At 51.0% G+C, this 20,850-nt stretch overlaps 1 protein-coding gene across 3 annotated transcripts in view; it reads left to right on the forward strand.

The window, feature by feature from the left end:
- The window catches only part of mroh1 (maestro heat-like repeat family member 1), a 69,124-nt gene that overhangs the window by 4,707 nt on the left and 43,567 nt on the right, over nucleotides 1-20,850 (forward strand). For all 3 annotated transcript variants that reach the window (XR_009443027.1, XM_059640611.1, XM_059640607.1), the window contains exons 3-12: nucleotides 1,683-1,828; nucleotides 3,197-3,332; nucleotides 4,419-4,577; nucleotides 6,166-6,264; nucleotides 6,940-7,091; nucleotides 10,669-10,809; nucleotides 13,611-13,703; nucleotides 16,160-16,238; nucleotides 18,337-18,450; nucleotides 19,231-19,301. Coding sequence is in view for 2 of the 3 variants with exons in the window: in XM_059640611.1 (XP_059496594.1) it covers nucleotides 1,683-1,828; nucleotides 3,197-3,332; nucleotides 4,419-4,577; nucleotides 6,166-6,264; nucleotides 6,940-7,091; nucleotides 10,669-10,809; nucleotides 13,611-13,703; nucleotides 16,160-16,238; nucleotides 18,337-18,450; nucleotides 19,231-19,301 (1,190 nt within the window). In the remaining variant the exon portion in view is untranslated. The remainder of the gene's footprint in view (nucleotides 1-1,682; nucleotides 1,829-3,196; nucleotides 3,333-4,418; nucleotides 4,578-6,165; nucleotides 6,265-6,939; nucleotides 7,092-10,668; nucleotides 10,810-13,610; nucleotides 13,704-16,159; nucleotides 16,239-18,336; nucleotides 18,451-19,230; nucleotides 19,302-20,850) is intronic.

Genomic DNA, 20,850 nt, shown 5'->3' on the forward strand with positions numbered 1-20,850 from the left:
CTGTTCTCCACATGTCTCTGTAATCATGACTGTGGTACAATGTCACGAGCAACAGGAAAGGAGCACATTGCTAGGACCCCAGAACAGTGTCGGACTGGAGAAGCAGAGAGGAACAGTGGGAAAGATGAACTGTTGAAACCATTTCAGTTTTCGTCATATTGGTTTCGTATTAATTTACTCGGCATTTTACCATTAAAGTAATTTACTCAGTATTTTATTCTGTAATCCAGGGTGACATTATCTGGTTTTCCCTGTTCCTAGGCACAAGTGACAATATTAAATAGACAATAAATGCAGCACCACCATTCATTATGATCATGGCTGATCATCCACAATCAGTATCCTGTTCCTGCCTTATCCCCATAACCCTTGATTCCACTGTCTGAGTAAGAGCTCTATCCATCTCTTTCTTGAAAGCATCCAGAGAGTTGGCCTCCACTGCCTTCTGGGGCAGAGCATTCCATATATCCACCACTCTCTGGGTGAAGAAGTTTTTCCTCAACTCTGTTCTAAATGGCCTACCCCTTATTTTTAAACTGTGTCCTCTGGTTCTGGACTCACCCATCAGGCGAAACATGCTTCCTGCCTCCAGAGTGTCCAATCCTTTAATCTTATGTCTCAATCAGATCCCCTCTCATCCTTCTAAACTCCAGTCGCTCCAATCTTTCAACATATGATAGCCCCACCATTCCAGGAATTGACTTTGTGAACCTACGCTGCACTCCCTCAATATCAAGAATGTCCTTCCTCAAATTTGGAGGCCAAAACTGCACACAATGCTCCAGGTGGGGTCTCACCAGGGCCCTGTACAGCTGCAGAAGGACCTCTTTGCTCCTATACTCAATTCCTCTTGTTATGAAGGCCAGCATGCCATTAGCTTTCTTCACTACAGGCCTGCTGTACCTGCATGCTTGCTTTCATTGACTGATGTACAAGAACACCTAGATCTCGTACTTCCCCTTTACCTAACTTGACTCCATTGAGATATTAATCTGCCTTCCTGTTCTTGCCACCAAAGTGTATAACCACATATTTATCCACATTAAACTGCATCTGTCATGCATCCGTCCAATCACCCAGCCTGTCCAAGTCACCCTGTATTCTCATAACATGTTCCTCACATTTCACACTGCCACCCAGCTTTGTGTTATCAGCAAATTTACTAATACTTTTAATGCCTTCATCTATATCATTAATGTATATCGCAAACAGCTGCGATCCTAGCACCGAACCTTGTCGTACCCCACTGGTCACTGCCTCCCATTCCGAAAGGGATCCGTTTATCACTACTAAATATAAATCTTAAAAACCCATCTGGGTCTCTAATGTCCTTCAGGGTATGGAATTGGCCGTCCTTACTCAGCCTGGCCCACACGTAACTTCAGATGCACTGCAATGCAGTTCCCTTTCAACTGTCTGAAACAGCTGAACAACATAGTCGCAGGTGACTGGGGATAGGCCTGACCAGAGATACCTGTGGTCCTGTACAAGAAGCTAGAGTTCACCTGCCTAATGTCGCCTTTTCTGCATGTGTGACGTTGTTTCTGAGACACGCTCTTGTGCCTTCGAGGTGTTTGGAGGCGTGGTGGGTGATGGGTGTTTTGGAGCAGAGCCGGGGTGGGACGGATTGATGTCTCTAACAGAACGAGTCATTGCACCCCCTGATTTGTACACCCCCATAGCTTTCTCCGTCGCACTGATCGATGCGGCATTTGACAAAGATGAGAGCGTCCGGCAGGAGATCTCTCAGGCCCTTCGGGAGCTCGGCTGCAGCCACCCTCGCCTCGTTCTTCTGGCCTGTCACTCCTACCTCAGCAAGCATAGTAAGGTAGGTCTGGTTCTCAGGTACCCCCAGCCTCTTCCCAGCTCAGACACTGTTGCTATCCCCTTTTGCGCACGCCACTTTCGCAAACAATCCCCCACCCCCCACCAGAGTTATGTCAGTCCCATTGTGCCTGGGCTGGCGCCCTCTGTCTGCGAATCTCCCCGTGAATTCCTCACTCCAGCCATGTTCTCGGAGTTATTCAAGAGCTACGCAAGCCCTGTTGTACTGCTGTTGCCCCATTGGCCGGAAGGTTATGCTCATATACTTGCTAAAGTTTGTGACGTTTCCGTCCGAGGCGCCAACCACTTGCAATCTGGGCATAAAATCCTTTCCTCAAATCCCCTCTAAACCTCTTGCCTTTCACCTTTAAAATGATACACCTCAGTATTGACCCTTCAACCAATGGGGCAGCTGCGTCCATGTCCCTCTGAGACTGATCACCTCTCAGTCTGAGCTCGATGATCTCTCTCGCACACTCTCACACCCGCGCGCCCTCCCTGTCCCGCGCGCCCTCCCTGTCCCGCGCGCCCTCCCTGTCCCGCGCGCCCTCCCTGTCCCGCGCGCCCTCCCTGTCCCGCGCGCCCTCCCTGTCCCGCGCGCCCTCCCTGTCCCGCGCGCCCTCCCTGTCCCGCGCGCCCTCCCTGTCCCGCGCGCCCTCCCTGTCCCGCGCGCCCTCCCTGTCCCGCGCGCCCTCCCTGTCCCGCGCGCCCTCCCTGTCCCGCGCGCCCTCCCTGTCCCGCGCGCCCTCCCTGTCCCGCGCGCCCTCCCTGTCCCGCGCGCCCTCCCTGTCCCGCGCGCCCTCCCTGTCCCGCGCGCCCTCCCTGTCCCGCGCGCCCTCCCTGTCCCGCGCGCCCTCCCTGTCCCGCGCGCCCTCCCTGTCCCGCGCGCCCTCCCTGTCCCGCGCGCCCTCCCTGTCCCGCGCGCCCTCCCTGTCCCGCGCGCCCTCCCTGTCCCGCGCGCCCTCCCTGTCCCGCGCGCCCTCCCTGTCCCGCGCGCCCTCCCTGTCCCGCGCGCCCTCCCTGTCCCGCGCGCCCTCCCTGTCCCGCGCGCCCTCCCTGTCCCGCGCGCCCTCCCTGTCCCGCGCGCCCTCCCTGTCCCGCGCGCCCTCCCTGTCCCGCGCGCCCTCCCTGTCCCGCGCGCCCTCCCTGTCCCGCGCGCCCTCCCTGTCCCGCGCGCCCTCCCTGTCCCGCGCGCCCTCCCTGTCCCGCGCGCCCTCCCTGTCCCGCGCGCCCTCCCTGTCCCGCGCGCCCTCCCTGTCCCGCGCGCCCTCCCTGTCCCGCGCGCCCTCCCTGTCCCGCGCGCCCTCCCTGTCCCGCGCGCCCTCCCTGTCCCGCGCGCCCTCCCTGTCCCGCGCGCCCTCTCTCTCTCTAGTTGCTACAGGGCCATCGCATCGTCATACTCCATACTATGGAGGCCATCGTCAAGGAAACCATCAGCCAGCTGGACCAGCCCCTGGCCAAGATGATCATCTCTTTGGCTTCAGAAGAAATGACCAAGTTGAAGGCAAGTCCTCCCCATGTCCATTACAACTATAACCACTCCTCCCCCACCCCACACCCCACACTCCTCCTCTCCACCCCCCCACCTCACACTCCTCTCCACCTCTTCCCCCCCCCCCCCACACACCTCACACTCCTCCTCTCCACCTCTTTCCCCCCCCCCCACACACACCTCACACTCCTCCTCCTCCTCCTCCTCCTCCTCCTCCTCCTCCTCCTCCTCTCTCCCCCCTGCCCCCCCCCCCCACACCCCACACTCCTCATCGTCTCCCCCCACTCCACTCAGGAACCACCTTTGTTGAACTTGCTCCATTTTTGTGTGTGGATGATGTTTCAGGCGTGGGATCTATTGCCACACATCTCTACCTTCAGATTCAGAACGTTACATAGAACATAGAACAATACAGTGCAGAATAGGCCCTTCGGCCCTCGATGTTGCGCCGACCTGTGAACTAATCTAAGCCCCTCCCCCTACACTATCCCATCATTATCCATTTGCTCATCCAAGGACTGTTTAAATGCCCCTAATGTGGCTGAGTTAACGACTTTGGCAGGCAGGGCGTTCCATGCCCTTACCACTCTCTGAGTAAAGAACCTGCCTCTGACATCTGTCTTCAATCTATCGCCCCTCAACTTGTAGCTATGCCCCCTCATACAAGCTGACGTCATCATCCTCGGAAAAAGACTCTCACTGTCCACCCTATCTAATCCTCTGATCATCTTGTATGTCTCTATTAAATCCCCTCTTAGCCTCCTTCTCTCCAATGAGAACAGACCCAAGTCCCTCGGCCTTTCTTCATAGGGCCTGCTCTCCAGACCAGGCAACATCCTGGTAAGTCTCCTCTGCACCTTTTCCAATGCTTCCACATCCTTCCTGTAATGGGGCAAATTAAATCTCACTGCAGAGACGAGAGCACAAAGCCTGACTCGCCCCAGCTCAGTGTTGGAGGAGGCTGTGTGTGTGTGTGTGTGTGTGTGTGTGTGTGTGTGTCTGTGTTTTGTGGGGTGGTGGGTGGGGCAGACGGTGGTATGGTTGTCTGTGTGGGGAAGGCGCCTGCCTGCGACTTACCCAGACCTTGGTTTCTTTCAGGAAGTTGTCCCTGACTGGCAGGGAGCAGCCAGCCAGCTCCTGGTGGCCCTGGGCTGCAGGTTCATCAACGAGGTGATGGAGGAGATTCTGCAGAAGTTCCAGCCCGGGGTCCTGCCCCATTTCTTTGTGGTTCAGACACTGGGCAACCTCGCCATGGCAAACGGTGAGGCAGCTGTGTGTGTGTGACGTGAATAGTTACGGTCCCAACACTGATCCCTGTAGAACTCTATTAGTCACCGGCTGACATCCTGAGTGAGACCCCTTTATCCCCACTCTCTGCCTTCTGCCAATCCTCTGTCTGTGCCAGTACCTTGCCCTTAACACCATGGGCTTTTATTTAGCTGCCTTTGATGTGACACTTTTTTTTTTGTCAAAGGCCTTTCAGAAATTCAAACAGACCATGTCCACTGGCTCCCTTCTGCCAAACTTAGTCCATACTTCCTTGAGGGATTCCTAACAATTTGACCTCCCCTCATTGAAACCATGCTCATCGTCTGCTCCCCCCATCCCCCAAATTTCATATAGTTGACACAGTGGAATCTTGGAAGATGATTGCTGTCGATTCTGGAATTGATCCCTGGGGATTGGATACTTCCAAACATCTGATAGGGCATAGTAAGCATGGAATTATAAATGGGAAATTGTGTAGAGTTTTGTTTTTTTAATGTTACGAACAATATTAACAATGGGAAGTTGTTGAATGTCATACGGTCAGGTTTTCAGAAAGCTCTTGTTAAAAAGTACCCCACAGGAAGCTGGTTAGGAAAGGTAAAGCACACGGGGTAGGGGGTAATGTACAGGCCTGGACAACGTCTTGGTGAACAGGCAGCAACTGAGAACAGCAATAAATTCTCACCTTGCAGGCTATGACTGGAGTACCACAGGGATCAGTACTCAGGATCCCAGCTGTCCACAATGTGTATCAGTGATCCAGAGGCGGGCACCAAATGGATTCTTTCCCAGTTTGCAGAGCCAAGTGGGAATGTGTATTGTGAGGAAGACTTGTAAAGCAGCTTCAGGAGAATTTGAGCGGGTTTAGTGAATGGATAGGTGGCAGATGGAATCTAAGGTGCAGAAAGGAGAGGCTGTCTGCTTTGGGAGGAACAGCGTGCAGGATATTTCTGAGATGATAAGAGGTTGGATAGTATCCATGTTGAAAGGAACAAGGGTGCCTTAGTCAATAAATCCCCAGATGCTAATGTATAGGTGCAACAAGTTGTAATTCAGTTAAAATTGCTGGAAATCCGAAATAAAAACAGACCTTTGGTACTGAAACATTCAATAAGAACAGTTCTGGAGAAACTGAGCAGGTCTGGCAGTATCTGTGGGGAGAAAAACAGAGTTAATGTTTCGAGCCTGATATGACTTCAGAATTATTTCTGTTCTCTCTAATCCTGAAGCTGCCGAGTTTCTCCAGCATTCTGTTTGTTTCCGATTTCCAAGATTCAATCCGGCTTGCCTGCTGTGGTGGGATTTGAACTCGCATCCCGACACGTTATCCTGGCCCTCTGGACAAATTGTTCCGTGATGTAACCGACAAGACTTCCTCTTTTTGTTTCGTACTTATCAGTTTTATAAACTTTGGTGATAAAGCTGCAGCCTTCGATGAAGTTGTCACATCAGATTTGTTCCCGCAGCCTGCCCGTCTCAGTCCCTGCACTACCTATACAAATGGATCTTGCAGCTTGTAGTTCTTGTTTGCCCAGTTTCTGCCCACTGTCTCTGTCCTGACCATTGGGTTTATTCTCCAGTGTATGGCATGGTGCCCTTCCTGACAGCCATTTTAGGGACGATGCTGCCAATGCTGGGGATGGCGAAGCATGACTCGATGAAATCTGTCTTCACCATCGGTAAGATCATTGTTTAACGTGTATCGAGGGAGCTTTACTCTGTATCCAGCCCTGCGTTGGCCGTGTTTGACGGGGGACAGTGTAGAGGGAGCTTCGATCTGTGTCTAACCCCATGCTGTCGCTGTCCTGGGAGTGTTCAGTAGGGTACGAGATAGAGGGACCTTTAGTCTATACCTAGCCCTGTCCTGGGAGTGTTTGGGAGTGGTGTAGAGTGAGCTTTACTCTGTATCTAACCCCATGCTGTCCCTGTCCTAGCAGTGTTTGATGGGGACAGTGTACAGTGAGCTTTATTCCGTACCTAACTCCATGTTGGGAGTGTTTGAGGACAGTGTAGCGGGGGCTCCTTGTTGAATTAAGACTTGTGAATTAAGAATCCTTTGCTGGGTATGTGGGTGATAGAAATGGAGATGATTGATATTGTTTTGAAAGGAAATTTGATTGAGTACCTGAGGGCAACGGGGCTGTGGGAACTGAGCGGGGCTTTGGCTGTGTGTGTAGGTCCACGGTTTTTGGAGGGGGGCGCTGGTGCCACTGGCAGGGGTGGGGTGGGGCAGGCTGGTGCTGGATGGCTTTGTGCTGTGCTGTGAAGAGGTCACTGCAGTTTCCTGGCTTGGTGCTGCAGTGGGGCGAGTTGCTAACGTGTTTCCCTTTGCCGTGCCATTGCCTCGGTTCCAGCTCTGGGTCGTTTCAGTGAGAGTATCCTGGAGTACCTGGCGAACCTGGACAAGGCCCCGGACCCCACTGTCAGGAAAGACGCCTTCTCCAGCGAGATCTACACTTCCTACGAGATCCTCTTCAATGTCTGGCTGCAGCACAAAGAGACCAAGGTGAGGGGCCATTCCTCCTCCTTCCTCCCCCTCCCCATCCCCCGCAAAATAAAGCTAAAGGCCCTTGGGATTAGCTACCCTGACCACATTTATCCAGCTCTGATCAACTCCCCATTATCACAGCTGCTGTTTTTTTTCTCCTCCCTGGTTGGGTGCAATCGAAAAGCTTAGGTCGAATGTAAACAGTAGTGCTGAGAGTTGTCAGACGAGCAGCGTGTCGAAAGGGGACAGGCTGGTTGGTGGAGTGGGTTGACCTGCAGCTGGGTGACATTTAAGTCATTTCGACAAGAAGACCAAGGAGGGGCAACAAGGAAAGGGATCCTGTTCTGAAGGGGGCTCCTGTTCTGAAGGGGGCTCCTGGAGCTGAGGGACCTGGGTATAACGGGCATGAGCCGTTACAAATGGCAGGACAGGTGCAGAGTGTGGGTGATAAAGCCTGTGAGATCCTTATTGACAAAGGTGTACAGGACAAACAAGGAGATGGTGCTGAACCTATACCTGATACCCCCTCCGAAGGGTTGGGCCCAGCATTGGGCAGACGTGTGAAGGACGCACTGAGTGTTGAGCTGATTTACAAGAATAGTTCCCATCCTGACAGACTTCAGTTACACAGGCCGTGGCTTGGTTCATAGAACGTAGAACACTGCAGCGCAGTACAGGCCCTTCGGCCCTCAATGTTGTGCCGACCTGTGAAACCAAACTGAAGCCCATCGAACCTACACTATTCCATTATCATCCATATGTTTATCCAATGACCATTTAAATGCCCTTAAATTTGGCGAGTCCACTACTGCTGCAGACAGGGCATTCCACAAGGTGTTTGAAATTGAAACTGGACAAAGTGAGGAGAAACTGCTCGTATAGGCACGGGGGCCAGGAGCAAGAGGAGAAAGTTACTTCATACTACAACGGGATCGTGATCAGATGGGCCAGCGGGCCGAGGAGTGGCAGATGGAGTTTAATTTGGACAGATGTGAGCTGCTGTATCTTGGATAGGCAAATCAGGGCAGGGCTTACACACTTAATTAGATTAGATTCCCTACAGTGTGGAAAAACAGGCCCTTCGGCCCAACAAGTCCACACCATCCCTTGAATCATTTCACCCAGACCCATCCTCCATAACCCACACATCCCTGAACACTACGGGCAATTTAGCATGGCCAATCCACCTAACGTGCACATCTTTGGACTGTGGGTGGAAACCGGAGCACCCGGAGGAAACCCACACAGACACAGGGAGAATGTGCAGACTCCTCACAGACAGTTACCTGAGGCTGGAATCGAACCCGGGTCCCTGGCGCTGTGAGGCTGCAGTGCTAACCACTGAGCCACCGTGCCGCCCTATGGTAATGGCAAGCCAATTTGAATTCAATGGTAAGGTCTTGGGGGGTGTTGCTGAACAAAGACACCTGGGAGTGCAGGTTCATAGTTAATTGAAAGTGGAGACCCAGCTAGACAGGACAGGGAGGAAGGTGTTTGGTACGCTTGCCTTTATTGGTCAGTGCATTGAGGATAGGAGTTGGGACGGTCATGTCGCAACTGTACGGGACATTGATTAAGCAACTTGGAATGCTTGTGCAGTTCTGGTCTCCTTGCTACAGGAAGAAAGTTGTCAAACTTGAAACGATTCAGAAAAGATTTACTAAGATGTTGCCAGGGTTGGGGTGTTTGAGCTATAGAGAGAGGCTGAATACACTGGGGATATTGAGGTGGAGGCAGGTTCACTCGATATTGGTGAGATTTTTAATTACTTGTCCATCCTTAATTGCCGAGAGGGTAGTTAAAAGTCACCCACATTGGGCAGACAATGGCTCGGTGTTATTGTAGCTGGACTGTTAATCCAGAGAGCCAGATAATGTGAGGTAACAAGGTGTAGTGCTGGATGAACACAGCAGGCCAAGCAGGAAAGCTGACGATTTGGGCCTAGACCTCCTATCTCTGAGCTAGATAATGTTCTGGGTTCGAATCCTGCCACAGCAGATGGTGGAATTTGAATTCAATTAAAAAAATCTGGAATTAAGATTCTTAATGATTGTGAGTCCGTTGTCAATTGTTGGAAAAACCCATCTGGTTCACTAATGTCCTTTTAGGGAAGGAAACTACCATCCTTACATACACGTGACTCCAGATCCACAGCAATGTGGTTGACTCTTAGCTGCCCGATGGGCAATAAATGCTGCCTGGCCAGCGACTCCCTCATCCCGTGAATAAGTAAAGGAAAAAAAAAAATCATTGCTGTGGGTCTGGAGTCACATGTAGACCAGACCAGGTAAGGACGGCAGTTTCCTTCCCTAAAAGGCATTAGTGACCCAGGTGGTTCTACAATCGGCAATGGTTTCACGGTTGTCGTTTGAGCAACTCTTAATCGAGTTTAGTTATGAGATTGGCAGCAGATATTTATTGACTTCAGGATTCTGCTGTGGTGGGATTTGAACCAAATTTCCCAGATCATGGTCCTGTTCTGGGTTGATAGTCCAATGACACAACTCATTGTGTCAGAAAGGGTAGAAGAAGCAGATGCAACAGGAAACGTGGAAATGCTTGAAGAACATCCAGGCAGGGACTGGGAGATTGTTCCAAAACACTGACAAAGGAATCAAAAGATAACAAATTGTGGAGCTGGATGAACACAGCAGGCCAAGCAGCATCTCAGGAGCACAAAAGCTGACGTTTCGGGCCTAGACCCTTCATCAGAAAAATTTTTCTGAAGGGTCTAGGCCCGAAACATCAGCTTTTGTGCTCATAAGATGCTGATTGGCCTGCTGTGTTCATTCAGCTCCACTCTTTTTGTTATCTCGGGTTCTCCAGCATCTGCAGTTCCCATTATCTCTGAAAGGAATCAAAAGAACCATTTGTCAGTCAAACCTATCAATCCCGAAATTCCAATTTCACAAAAAAAGGTGAAGGATACAATTCTTCCATTTCTTGGGAGGAAGGGCTTGGCTGATTTGCCCATCTGACCAATCCGTTTAGCCTTCCCAAACCTCGCATCATCTCCCTCACTTTCAGCCATGTGGCTAATTCATCGTGTTATCTGCAAACTTACTAATCTACCCACCCCACATCCTCACCTGTACGAGGGTGTGACAGGGGCAGTGTAGAGGGAGCTTTACTCTGTATCTAACCCCATGCCATCCCTGTACCTGGGAGTGTTTGATGGGGGACAGTGCAGAGGGAGCTTTACTCTGTATCTAACTCCGTGCTGTGTCCTTATCTGAGGACGGTTTGGGGGGACCAGTGTAGAGGGAGCTTTACAGAATAAAGCTCCCTCTACACTGTTTCTCTTCCACCCCCCCCACACACACACCAAATGCTCCCCAGACAGGGACAGCATGGGGTTAGATACAAAATATCTAACCCTGCGCTGTCCCGGGGTGGGGATTAGGGGTGGGGAGAGATAGTGTAGAGGAAGCTTTACGCTGATGCGTGTTGTTAGAGATGCAGTGGCCAAGCTTTGATCCCTCCGCCCTGAGCTTCAGTCCGTGCAGTGCCTGTTGTGTATATCCTGTTGTATGGAGAATGTTTGCACTCTTGTTTCTCTCTCTTTCTCCCTCTCCCTCCCTCTCTCTCTCTCCAGCTGAGGGCCAGTGTGGTGGATGCTGTTGGCCACATGTCGTACCTGCTGCCTCCTGACAAACTGGAGGAACAACTGCCCAAACTAATCCCTGGCATCCTGACTCTCTACAAGAAGCACTCTGAGCACTTCCACATTACTCAGGTAGGCGCTCACCCCGGGCCCAAACTTGGATGAGTTTTTTTTTTAAACAGAAGCCGTTGCAGTGGGGATCCATGTTGTGTTGTCCCACTGTAACAGCAGTAGGAAACATCCAGAACTTGCAGGTAGAAAGCTGGGAAGCATCCTTGTTTAATCTCTCTCCTCTTCCGCACGACATCACATCATCACATGCACGCCACGCTCCCCCCTCCCCCGCCAGAAAAAACTGTTTGGAGTCGGTGGCGGGGGTGGGGGAACGGTTCTGACTGTCTATTTGTCAATTGTCATGACCAACTGGGAAGTGTGAGACTATAATTGTATCCCCTCTGCACACAGTACCACAAAGATGACCCAGGATAGCCACATTTCACACCAGGCTTTGTTATGTACAGGAAGACCACTCTGTTTACAGTCCCAACCTTTAACAAAGGCAGTGAAAAGAGTGGATTTCTTATTTTTTGCAATTTAATCTGTGACCCCCTTCGTGCGCGCTCTCTGTGCGCTGCGATACACCGTGGAGAAACAGCCCTAGAAAGGGTAAACAAAATTCCAAAGGTCAAAGTCTGACGACAAGGTGGAAAGTTATTTCCTCACAGTCCTTTTGATTTTTTTGCAACGCTGTTGACTGTAGGCTGACAGTCGTCCTTTGATTCAGTGGTTGATCAGGTGAGCGTTGGTCTTCTGTTGAATTTTATCAGATTTCTCTTTTAAGCTTCCTTAGGTTTCCTGTTGTCTTCTCCACTGTGCCAAGGAGAGTGATGTTTTATGTCTGTAAGCTCAGAATGTTTTCCTTTATTTTTGCTGCTATTAGCATTTCTGGCTTTTGAACACATCACAGTTTAACCAGGGGGCTGTCGCCAGGCACATTCTCCCCAACTTGGGTGTGTGGTACTGATCAGTCATTCCCTAGCTGTAAAAGAACTAGCATTGTACTGCAGAGCTCAACAACACACAACAAGATTTTCAAGTTGCAAAACTTGCAAAAGGATTACTTATAGCAGCCTAACTTCCATTTCAGGTTATAAAAATCAGGCTTCTCTTAATATGTTCCCCTCTGCAACATGTTTTATTTTGCTCAATAATTTTAGTGTAGCTCCTTATTAACTACCTTCTGGAATTCTAAACACAGTACGTTCACTGGTTCCCCTTTATCCACAGTACCTTACTCGCTGAGAGGTCCAATAAATCAGGTAAATGTGATTTGACCAAACCATATTGACTTTACCTTGAATTTTCCTAACCTTAATAGCTCTACCTTCCCCATGCCCTGATGTTAGGCTAATGGCCTAAAGTTTCCTGCTTTCTGGAGGGGGAGACTCCACAAATATCCCCATCCTTGGTGATGGAAGAGCACTGCACATCAGTGCAAAAGATAAGGCTGAAGCATTCACACCGACCTTCAGCCAGATGACCATCTCGGCCTCCACCAGTGGTCCCCAGCATCACAGATACCAGTCTTCAGCCAATTTGATTCCAGTGATACCAACAAATGATTGGAGACACTGGATACTGTAAAGACTAAGGGCCCTGACAACATTCGGGCAATAGTACTGAAGACTTGTGCCCTAGGACTTGCCGCTCCCCGAGCCAAGCTGTTCGAGTACAGTTACAACACTGGCATCTACCCGACAATGTGGAAAATTGCCTAGGTATGTCCTGCACACACACAGCAGGACAAATCCAACCCGGCCAATTACCGCTCCATCAGTCTCCTCTCGATCCTCAGTAAAGTGATGGGAGGTTCTGTCAAGCTTCAGTTGTGAGTGTGGGATGTCAAGGAGCCTGAGCAAAGCTGGAATCAATAGGAATCTGGGGACAGACTCTCCGGTGGTTGGAGTCATAGCTGACACATAGGAAAATGGTTGTAGTTGTCAGTTATCTCAGCTCCAGGACATCTCTGCAGGAGTTCCTCAGGGTCGTGTCCTCGGCCCAACCATCTTCAGCTGCTTCATCAATGACCTTCCCTCCATCATAAGGTCAGAAGTGGAGATGTTCACTGATGATCACACGATGCTCAGCACCATTTGTGCCTTGTCAGATACTGAAGCAGTCTGTGTTCACACGCAACAAGATCTGGACAATATCCAGGCTGACAAGTGAGAAGTAACGTGTGCACCACACAAATGTCAGGCAATGACCTTCTCTAATAAGAGACAAATTAAGCAACTGTTCATTTAATATATTCAGTGACATTATCATCACGAAATTGCCCTCTATCAACATCCTGGTGGTCATTGTTGACCAGAAACCAACTGGACTCACCGTATAGAGACAGTGGCTGTAGGATTAGGTCAGAGGCTAGGAGTACTGTGGTAAGTAACTCCCCTCCTAACTCTGCAAAGCCTGTCCACAAGGCGCACGCTCCACTTGTCTGGATGGGTGCAGCCCCAACATCACTCACGGAACTTGACACCATCCAGGACAAAGCCGCTTGATTGGCATCACATCCATAAACATCCCACTCCCCTGACCACCGATACTCAGTGTGTACTATCTACAAGTAGACCCACAGGAATTCATCAAAGATCCTCAGACAGCACCTTCCAAACCCACGACCACTTCCATCCAGAAGGTCTCTGGGAACACCACCATTTAGAAAATGTATCAACCAATTTTCAAAATGCATCATGCAATCCTCTGTATCCCACAGACTGCGGTAGTTACAACTTCTGGACTACAATTAGAGATAGGCAAGGAATGCAGCCCCAGCCAGTGAAGCCCACCTTTGTGTGAATTTTAAAAAAGACTGAGCAGTGGAGTTTATGGTGATCAGGAAACTGGAATAAACTCTGTTTGATTTGCAGAGCCTATGCCATGTGCTGGATGCTGCAGTGGATATGGGCAGCCGAGTGCTGGAGACACAAATCGACAATCTGCTCGGTATATTACACCCCCAGGTAAGGGGCAGGGAGAGGCACTGTAAATATTACAGCCCCCTGCCCAGGTAAGGGGCAGGGAGAGATGCTGTAAATATTACGCACCCCCCCGCCTAGGAAAGGGGCAGGGAGAGGCACTGTAAATATTATGCACCACCCCCCCCCCCCGACCCAGGTAAAGGGCAGGGAGAGACACTGTAATTATGACGCGCGCGCACACCACCCCGCCCCCGCCCCCCCCGGAAGGAGCAGAGACAGACAAGAGCTGTATGAATGGCATTCTCCAACTGTTTTATTTGATCTGGTGATGATGTGCCTCATTCTGTCTTCCGTCTCAGTGTACGATGAGGCCTTGTAATAGGATGAAGTTCACAAATGATAGGTGTCTCCAATGCTACTTACTCACCTACTGAATACTTCCTCCACACCGCCAACCCCCAATGCACTCCCAAGCCTTTCTGGCTTTGCCCAATGTAAATACACCCATCACTGGCTAAAAGATCAAAGCAACTGCCTGATTTGTACCTGGTTCTCCACCTTCAGTATCCACCCCACTCCCTCCACCACCGACGCTCAGTCGCAGCAGTGTGTACCATCTACAAGAAGCACAGCAGAAATTCACCAAAGATCCTCAGGCAGCACCTTCCAAACCCATGACCACGTCCACACAGAAGGACAAGGGGCAGCAGATACATGGGAACACCACCCCCTGCAAGTTCCCCTTCAAGCCCTTCACCATCCTGACTTGGAAATGTTCCAGCACTGTCGCTGGGTCAAAATCCTGGAATTCTTTGCTGTGCTCGGGTTTGAACCCGTGATCCCAGAGCATCAGGATGTGCCTCTGGATGAGAGCTCCACTGTCACCATCTCCCCCAGTTGCCCCATCCCTGGAATATTCTGCTCAATCTCTCCTGCACCCTCTGAGGATTTGATGTTCCTCTGAAAGCGTGGTGTCCAGAATTACACTGAACAATTTGGGGTGGCACGGAAGCTCAGTGGTTAGCTCAGTGCCTCTCAGCGCCAGAAACCTGTGTTCAGTTCCACCCTCGGGTGACTGTTTGTGTGGAGTTTGCACATTCTCCCTGTGTCTGCGTGGGTTTCCTCCGGATGCTCCGGTTTCCTCCCACAGTCCAAAGATGTGCAGGCTATGTGGATTGGCCATGCTAAATTGCCTGTAGTGTTCAGGGGTGTGTGGATTAGGTGTGTTATGGGTCTGGTTGGGATGGTCTGAGGATTGGTATGGACTTGTTGGGCCGAAGGGCCTGTTTCCACACTGTAAGGATTCTATGATTTGGCTGTGACCTCAGCGATAGTAAGAATTGCAGATGCTGGAGTCAGATAGCACAGTGCTCCTCTGATACTTCCTGTCTGACCTGACCAGTGCTGGATTTAAGTCTGGTGTTAATTTCTCCAGGTTTGAATGGGAGGAGATCTCTGCATCAGCCCCGTCCGTGGGTGCATTTGTTAGACTGCTGCCTGGGTCTGGTCCCCTCCAGACAGCGAGCACCTTGAGCCTGTCTGTCCAAGTTAGACTCGAGCTCCGAGCGCACACTTGAAGGGATGATGGACTTTCAATCTCGCTGCAATGAGCAGCTTGTTGTGAAAACCTATTTACTCAGTGCTCACGAGGATAAATGCAAAAATGGCAATTTCAAACGAGCACAATAATTTATACTCCATGGAAAGAATGCTGATTGGTTGGCATACGACATAAGAGCGGAAATTAGGCCATTTGGCCCATCAACTCAGCTCTGCCATTCAATTGTGGCTGATCAGTTTCTCAACCCCATTCGCCCGCTTTCTCCCCATAACCCTTAATCCCCTTGATAATCAAGAACCTATCTATCTCTGTCATAAATGTACTCAATGACCTGGCCCCCACAGCCTTCTGTGGCAGTGAATTCCATAGATTCACCGCTGTCTGGCTGAAGAAGTTTCTCCTTATCTCCGTTCTAAAGGGTCTTCCATTTACTCTAAGGCTGTGCCCCCGGGTCCTAGTCACTCCTACTAATGAAAACATCTTCCCAACATCCACTCTGTCCAGGCCATTCAGTATTCTGTAAGCTTCAATTAGATCCCCCCATGTCCTTCTGAACTCCATCCAGCATAGAGCTCAAACATTCCTTCTATGTTAAGCATGTTGGCTGTTAACACAGAGGAAGCAACAGGGACCTAAAGACTCTCCTGGTTTCAGGCTTTTTCAACACAGGAGTTCCCTGTGGGAATGTAGCAAATGGGTCTCAGTGTGTTAATGCAGCTCAGCCCTAAACGTCAGTGTGGCACCTGAGAAGCTGATGGGTTTGTGCAGATTGGCCATGAGGGAAATAATGAGCATGTGAAGGTTATTCACCTCCCTGTGATTGTCTGGTTGTGTGCTCTCTCTCTGCTCCTTCCTGGCCCAATATTAACACCCTACGCCACCTCCGAGACAGTGGCACCACAGAGGCAGCACTAGTTCCTGTTTGTCTCTCTTACAGGTGTGTACTCCCCTGGACTACAGCAACCACATGGCAGTCAGGAATCACAATGAAGTTCTCCGCTGTTTCACTGTACTGGGTAAGGGTCGACTCGCGCAGGGCACGGCAACATCTCCCAGGCCCACTGAAACTCGGGTGGTGCTGGGTGCCCCCACTTTGCCCCAGAGACTGTTCCCAAGCCAGTCCAGCCGCCTGAACCCAGAACCTGAGCAAGCACTCGTACAGTGCCCACAGAGCTGTGCCCTGTGTCTGGGGGTGAACACAGTGAGTGCTGAGCGAGCTTCTGCCCTGTTTCAGGGTGGCGTGTGGGAGGAGAGGGCTCACTGTGGCCCCCCATGGCTATAGTTTTTTTGAGTGGGCTGCTTAGGCCGTAACAGGTGGCTGTGAAGGATCTAATGCTCATGATCTTAAAAACAAGTTCTTTTCGGGGTTGCCTTCAGTATTTATCCCTAAGCAGCTGGCTGCAAATATGTGGGAGCTTGCTGGGCACAAATTCGTTGCCACATCTCTCCCATTACAACAACTCCATTTAGAAGGTGTTTTGGCTATGACCCACTTTGGAATGTTATGAGGTCAGGAAAGGTGCTATCCGAATGCAAAAAGCAGAAATGCCAGGCAATGACCATTACAAATAAGAGACAATCTAACCATTGTCCCTTGACATTCTTTGGTGTTACCATCACAAAATTCCCCACTTCAACATCCTGGATGTCATCATTGACCAGAAACTCAACTGGACTCACCACGTAAACACAGCGGCTACAAGAGCAGGTCAGAAGCTGGGAATACTGTGGCGAGTAACTCACCTCCTGACTCTCCAAAGCCTGTCCCACCATCTACAAGGCACAAGGCAGGAGTGCGATGGAACACTCCCCACTTGCCTGGATGGGTGCAGCCCCAACATCACTCAAGAAGCTTGACACCATCCAGGACAAAGCAGCTGCTTGATTGGCACCACATCCACAAACATCCCACTCCCTCCACCACCGACACTCAGTCGCAGCAGTGTGTACTATCTACAAGATGCACTGCAGAAATTCACCAAAGATCCTCAGGCAGCACCTTCCAGACCCCGAACACTTCCATCGAGAGGGAAAAGGGCAGCAGATCCATGGGGAACACCACCCCCTCCAGCTTCCCCTCCAAGCCACTCACCATCCAGACTTGGAAATATATCACTGTTCCTTCACTGTCACTGGGTCAGAATCCTGGAATTCCCTCCCTCGGGGCAACGTGGGTCAACCCACAGCACGTGGACTGCAGCAGTACAAGGAGGCAGCTCACCACCATCTCCTCCAGGGCAACTAGGGACGGGCTATAAATGCTGGTCCCATGAGAATCAGTCACTGTTCTAGTTCAGTCATTGCGGCTCTGGCTCAGTGGGTAGCACTGTGCCTGTCAGCGCCAGAGACCCAGGTTCGATTCCACCCTCAGACAACAGCCTGTGTGGATTTCACCTGGGTGTTCCTGTTTCCTCCCACAGCCCAAAGATGTGCAGGTTAGGGTGGATTGGCCGGACTAAATTGCCCACAATATCCAGGGCTGTGTAGGCTGGATGGATACATACAGATGAGGAAGGATGCCACTTTGATTGGGACAACACATCCATCCTAGGACAAGCCAAACAGGGACATGCACGAGAATTCCTAGAAGCATGGCATTCCAACTGGAACTCCATCAACAAACACATTGACTTGGAGCCAATCTACCATCCCCTGAGAAAAAGAACAGGAAATGACATCACCAACGCAGGAAATGACATCACCAACCCAAGGAAACCTAACCAGATAAATAGAAAGCGGGACATAACACCAGCGCTTCGTCGGAGGCTCACTGATGATGTTACCTAGAATGGTGACGAAACATCTGAAAACTAACCTTCCAGCTCAGCGAGCAAACTCACATCCAGCTAGATGGATTAGCCATGGGGAAGTGCAGGGTTACAGGGATAGGGTTGAGGTGTGGATCTGGGTGGGATGCTTTTTGGAGGCTCAGTGGGATCTCGATGGGCCGAATGGCCTGCTTCTGCACTGTAGGTATTCTGTGATTGCTGTTGCCCCTGGGATGGTGATATTGATTTGAGCCGTGAGCTGCCAGAGGCTGAGAGCTTGGGAGGGGACTGAGCACTGAGTACACAAGGCAGCACTCACTTAATGATTTCTCTGTCCCTGTCACAGCTCGTGCCTACGCTGACCGGCTGATTGCCTTCCTCCTGCAGAGATTAGAGGTTCACAATGAACGGACCCGAATCGGGACCCTGACTGTCATCAAACACCTCATCAACTCCGCCTGTATGTAATACCGCACGCAGTCTGCCTGTACACGATGCTGCGCTCACTGTGTGTGTAACTGCCTATCTGACAAGAATCCCAGCCCCCCCCCACCAACCCCTGAGGTAACAGGCAGTCTCCGCTCAGAACCAGGAGTTCACTGGTTCAACTCCCACTTCAGACAAACTGCGCACACTCTCTAGATTCTCATACAGTACAGCACTGCGGGAGCACCGCGCATTTGGAGGTCGGGATCAGGAACACGGCGCTATCCGGGGGGGGATTAGTGCTGCAGGAGCACCATGGTGCTATCAGGTGTGGGTGGGGAGGGTCAGTGCGTGCTGTCGGAGGGTGCTGTGTGGAAGGAAGTCGTCGTGAAAGATATAGGACAGATGTCAGAGGTAGTTTCTTTACTCAGAGAGTAGTAAGGGAATAGAACGCTTTGCCTGCAACGGTGGTAGATTCGCCAACTTTAGGTACATTTAAGTCGCCATTGGATAAGCATATGGACGCACATGGAATAGCGTAGGTTAGATGGGCTTGAGATCGGTATGACAGGTCGGCACAACATCGAGGCCTGAAGGGCCTGTACTGTGCTGTAATGTTCTATGTAATAGGTGAATGCTCCTGGCCAGGCAGATTGCAGTTACTGCAGGGAGGTCATGTCGGTAAGTGACTGACTGAATTGTATTCTGTGCCTGTTACAAATTCAGGTCAAAAGTCAGGAGGAATGTTTGGGAGATGTTAAGAGGTGACCGACATAGACAGGCCATTAATTATCTCCCATTTACATCCTCACAGCCCAGCAACTGGAGAGTAAGAAGTCCCTGATATTGGCTGGAATGAAGCTCACAACCCAGGACAACAACAAGGTAAAGTGGGGACTTAACCCGTAAAGCTACAAAGAGGAGAGGAGGTCATTTAGCCCTCCGTTCTGGTACAGAGACGCTGCTGTAGTGCTGATGCCACTCGACTGGCAGCCCTGAGACTGAGGCAGATGGTCTGGAGGGCGTGGGTTCAAACCCAATACTCCACTGGGTGCTATTGATGTGAAACACAGCCTGCAGTTTAAGGCTAATGTCAGCAATGTTACGATGGTACCAGTCGTGGTAAGAACAGGTGTGGTTCACGAATAAAAACCGAAAGAACTGCGGTTGCTGTAAATCGGGAACAAAAGCAGAAGTTGCAGGAAAAACTCAGCAGGTCTGGCAGCATCTGTGAAGAAAAAAAAGTCAGATTCTAAAATTTGCTTTCCTGATGGTAGCTGGGAAAATGTCAGTTTAAATGCAGAAAATAGGGAGGGAAGAAGGGATAGGGAGCAAATGATAGGATAAAGGGCACTGTCCAAAGAGATAAGAGCAAATCTGTGTGAGAGATCAGAGCACTTGGATAGACAAAGGAGTTGATAACGATCGGGCTGGGAGGGTGAATAGTTATTAATGGGTTCAGAGACAGTAGGGAACTGCAGATGCTGGAGAAACTGAGATAACGAGGTGTACAGCTGAATGAACACAGCAGGCCGAGCAGCAGGAAGGCTGATGTTTTGGGTCTGAACCCTTCTTCAGAGAGGGGGACGGGAAGGGATTCTGAAATAAATGGCGGGGGAGGTGGATGGAAAACGGATAAGGGAGCAGATAGGTGGGGACGGGCAGGTCAAGGAGGCGGGGATGAGGCTGGTAGGTTAGAGGTAGGGGTTGGTCAGTGAGGTGGGAGGAGCGGATAGGTGGGAGAAAAGACTGATGAGTTAAGGAGGTGGGGGCGGGTCGGGCCAATTTGGGATGAGGCCGGGGGGGTGGGGGCGGGGGCGGGGGCGGGCCGGGCCGGTTTTGGGATGGGGAGGTGGGTGTTGGGCTGGGCCGGTTTTGGGCTGGGGGTGGAGGCGGGCTGGGCCGGTTTAGGGATGAGGCTGGGGGTGGGGGTGGGCCGGGTCGGTTTAGGGATGGGGTCGGGGCAGTTTGGGCTGGTTTAGGGATGGGGCGGGGAGCGGACTGGGCCGGGCCGGCTTTGGGATGAGGTTGGAGGCGGGGGGGCGGGCTGGGTTGGTTTAGGGATGCGGTCGGGGTTGGGGCGGGTCAGGCTGGTTTTGGGATGAGGTCGGGGGTTGGGAGTGTTTGAGGGTGGAGCAACAAAGGATGACAAAGAGGAGATTGATGAAAGACTCCTCTCCATGTATATGCCTTTGCTCCAATATCCTTAAACCAATGGAAACTCTGTTTTGAAAGGTTCTGTATACCCCCGGCTCAGCAGGATGCTGTAGTGAGGGTTTTCCAGATTCCAAATCCCCTTTCACGTGTGGACTTGCTTCCTGATGTCATCCCTGTAACTCCCAGCTTCAGTTTTGAGGTTCTTGGCCTGCATTCGGATCTCCCTCACTAGTGCAAGTTGTAGCACTCTGTCTATTCTTCTAAGTCTCTTCACTCT

This window comes from Stegostoma tigrinum, chromosome 2 (assembly GCF_030684315.1).
Source record: "Stegostoma tigrinum isolate sSteTig4 chromosome 2, sSteTig4.hap1, whole genome shotgun sequence".
In the NCBI taxonomy this organism is placed as follows: Eukaryota; Metazoa; Chordata; class Chondrichthyes; order Orectolobiformes; family Stegostomatidae; genus Stegostoma; species Stegostoma tigrinum.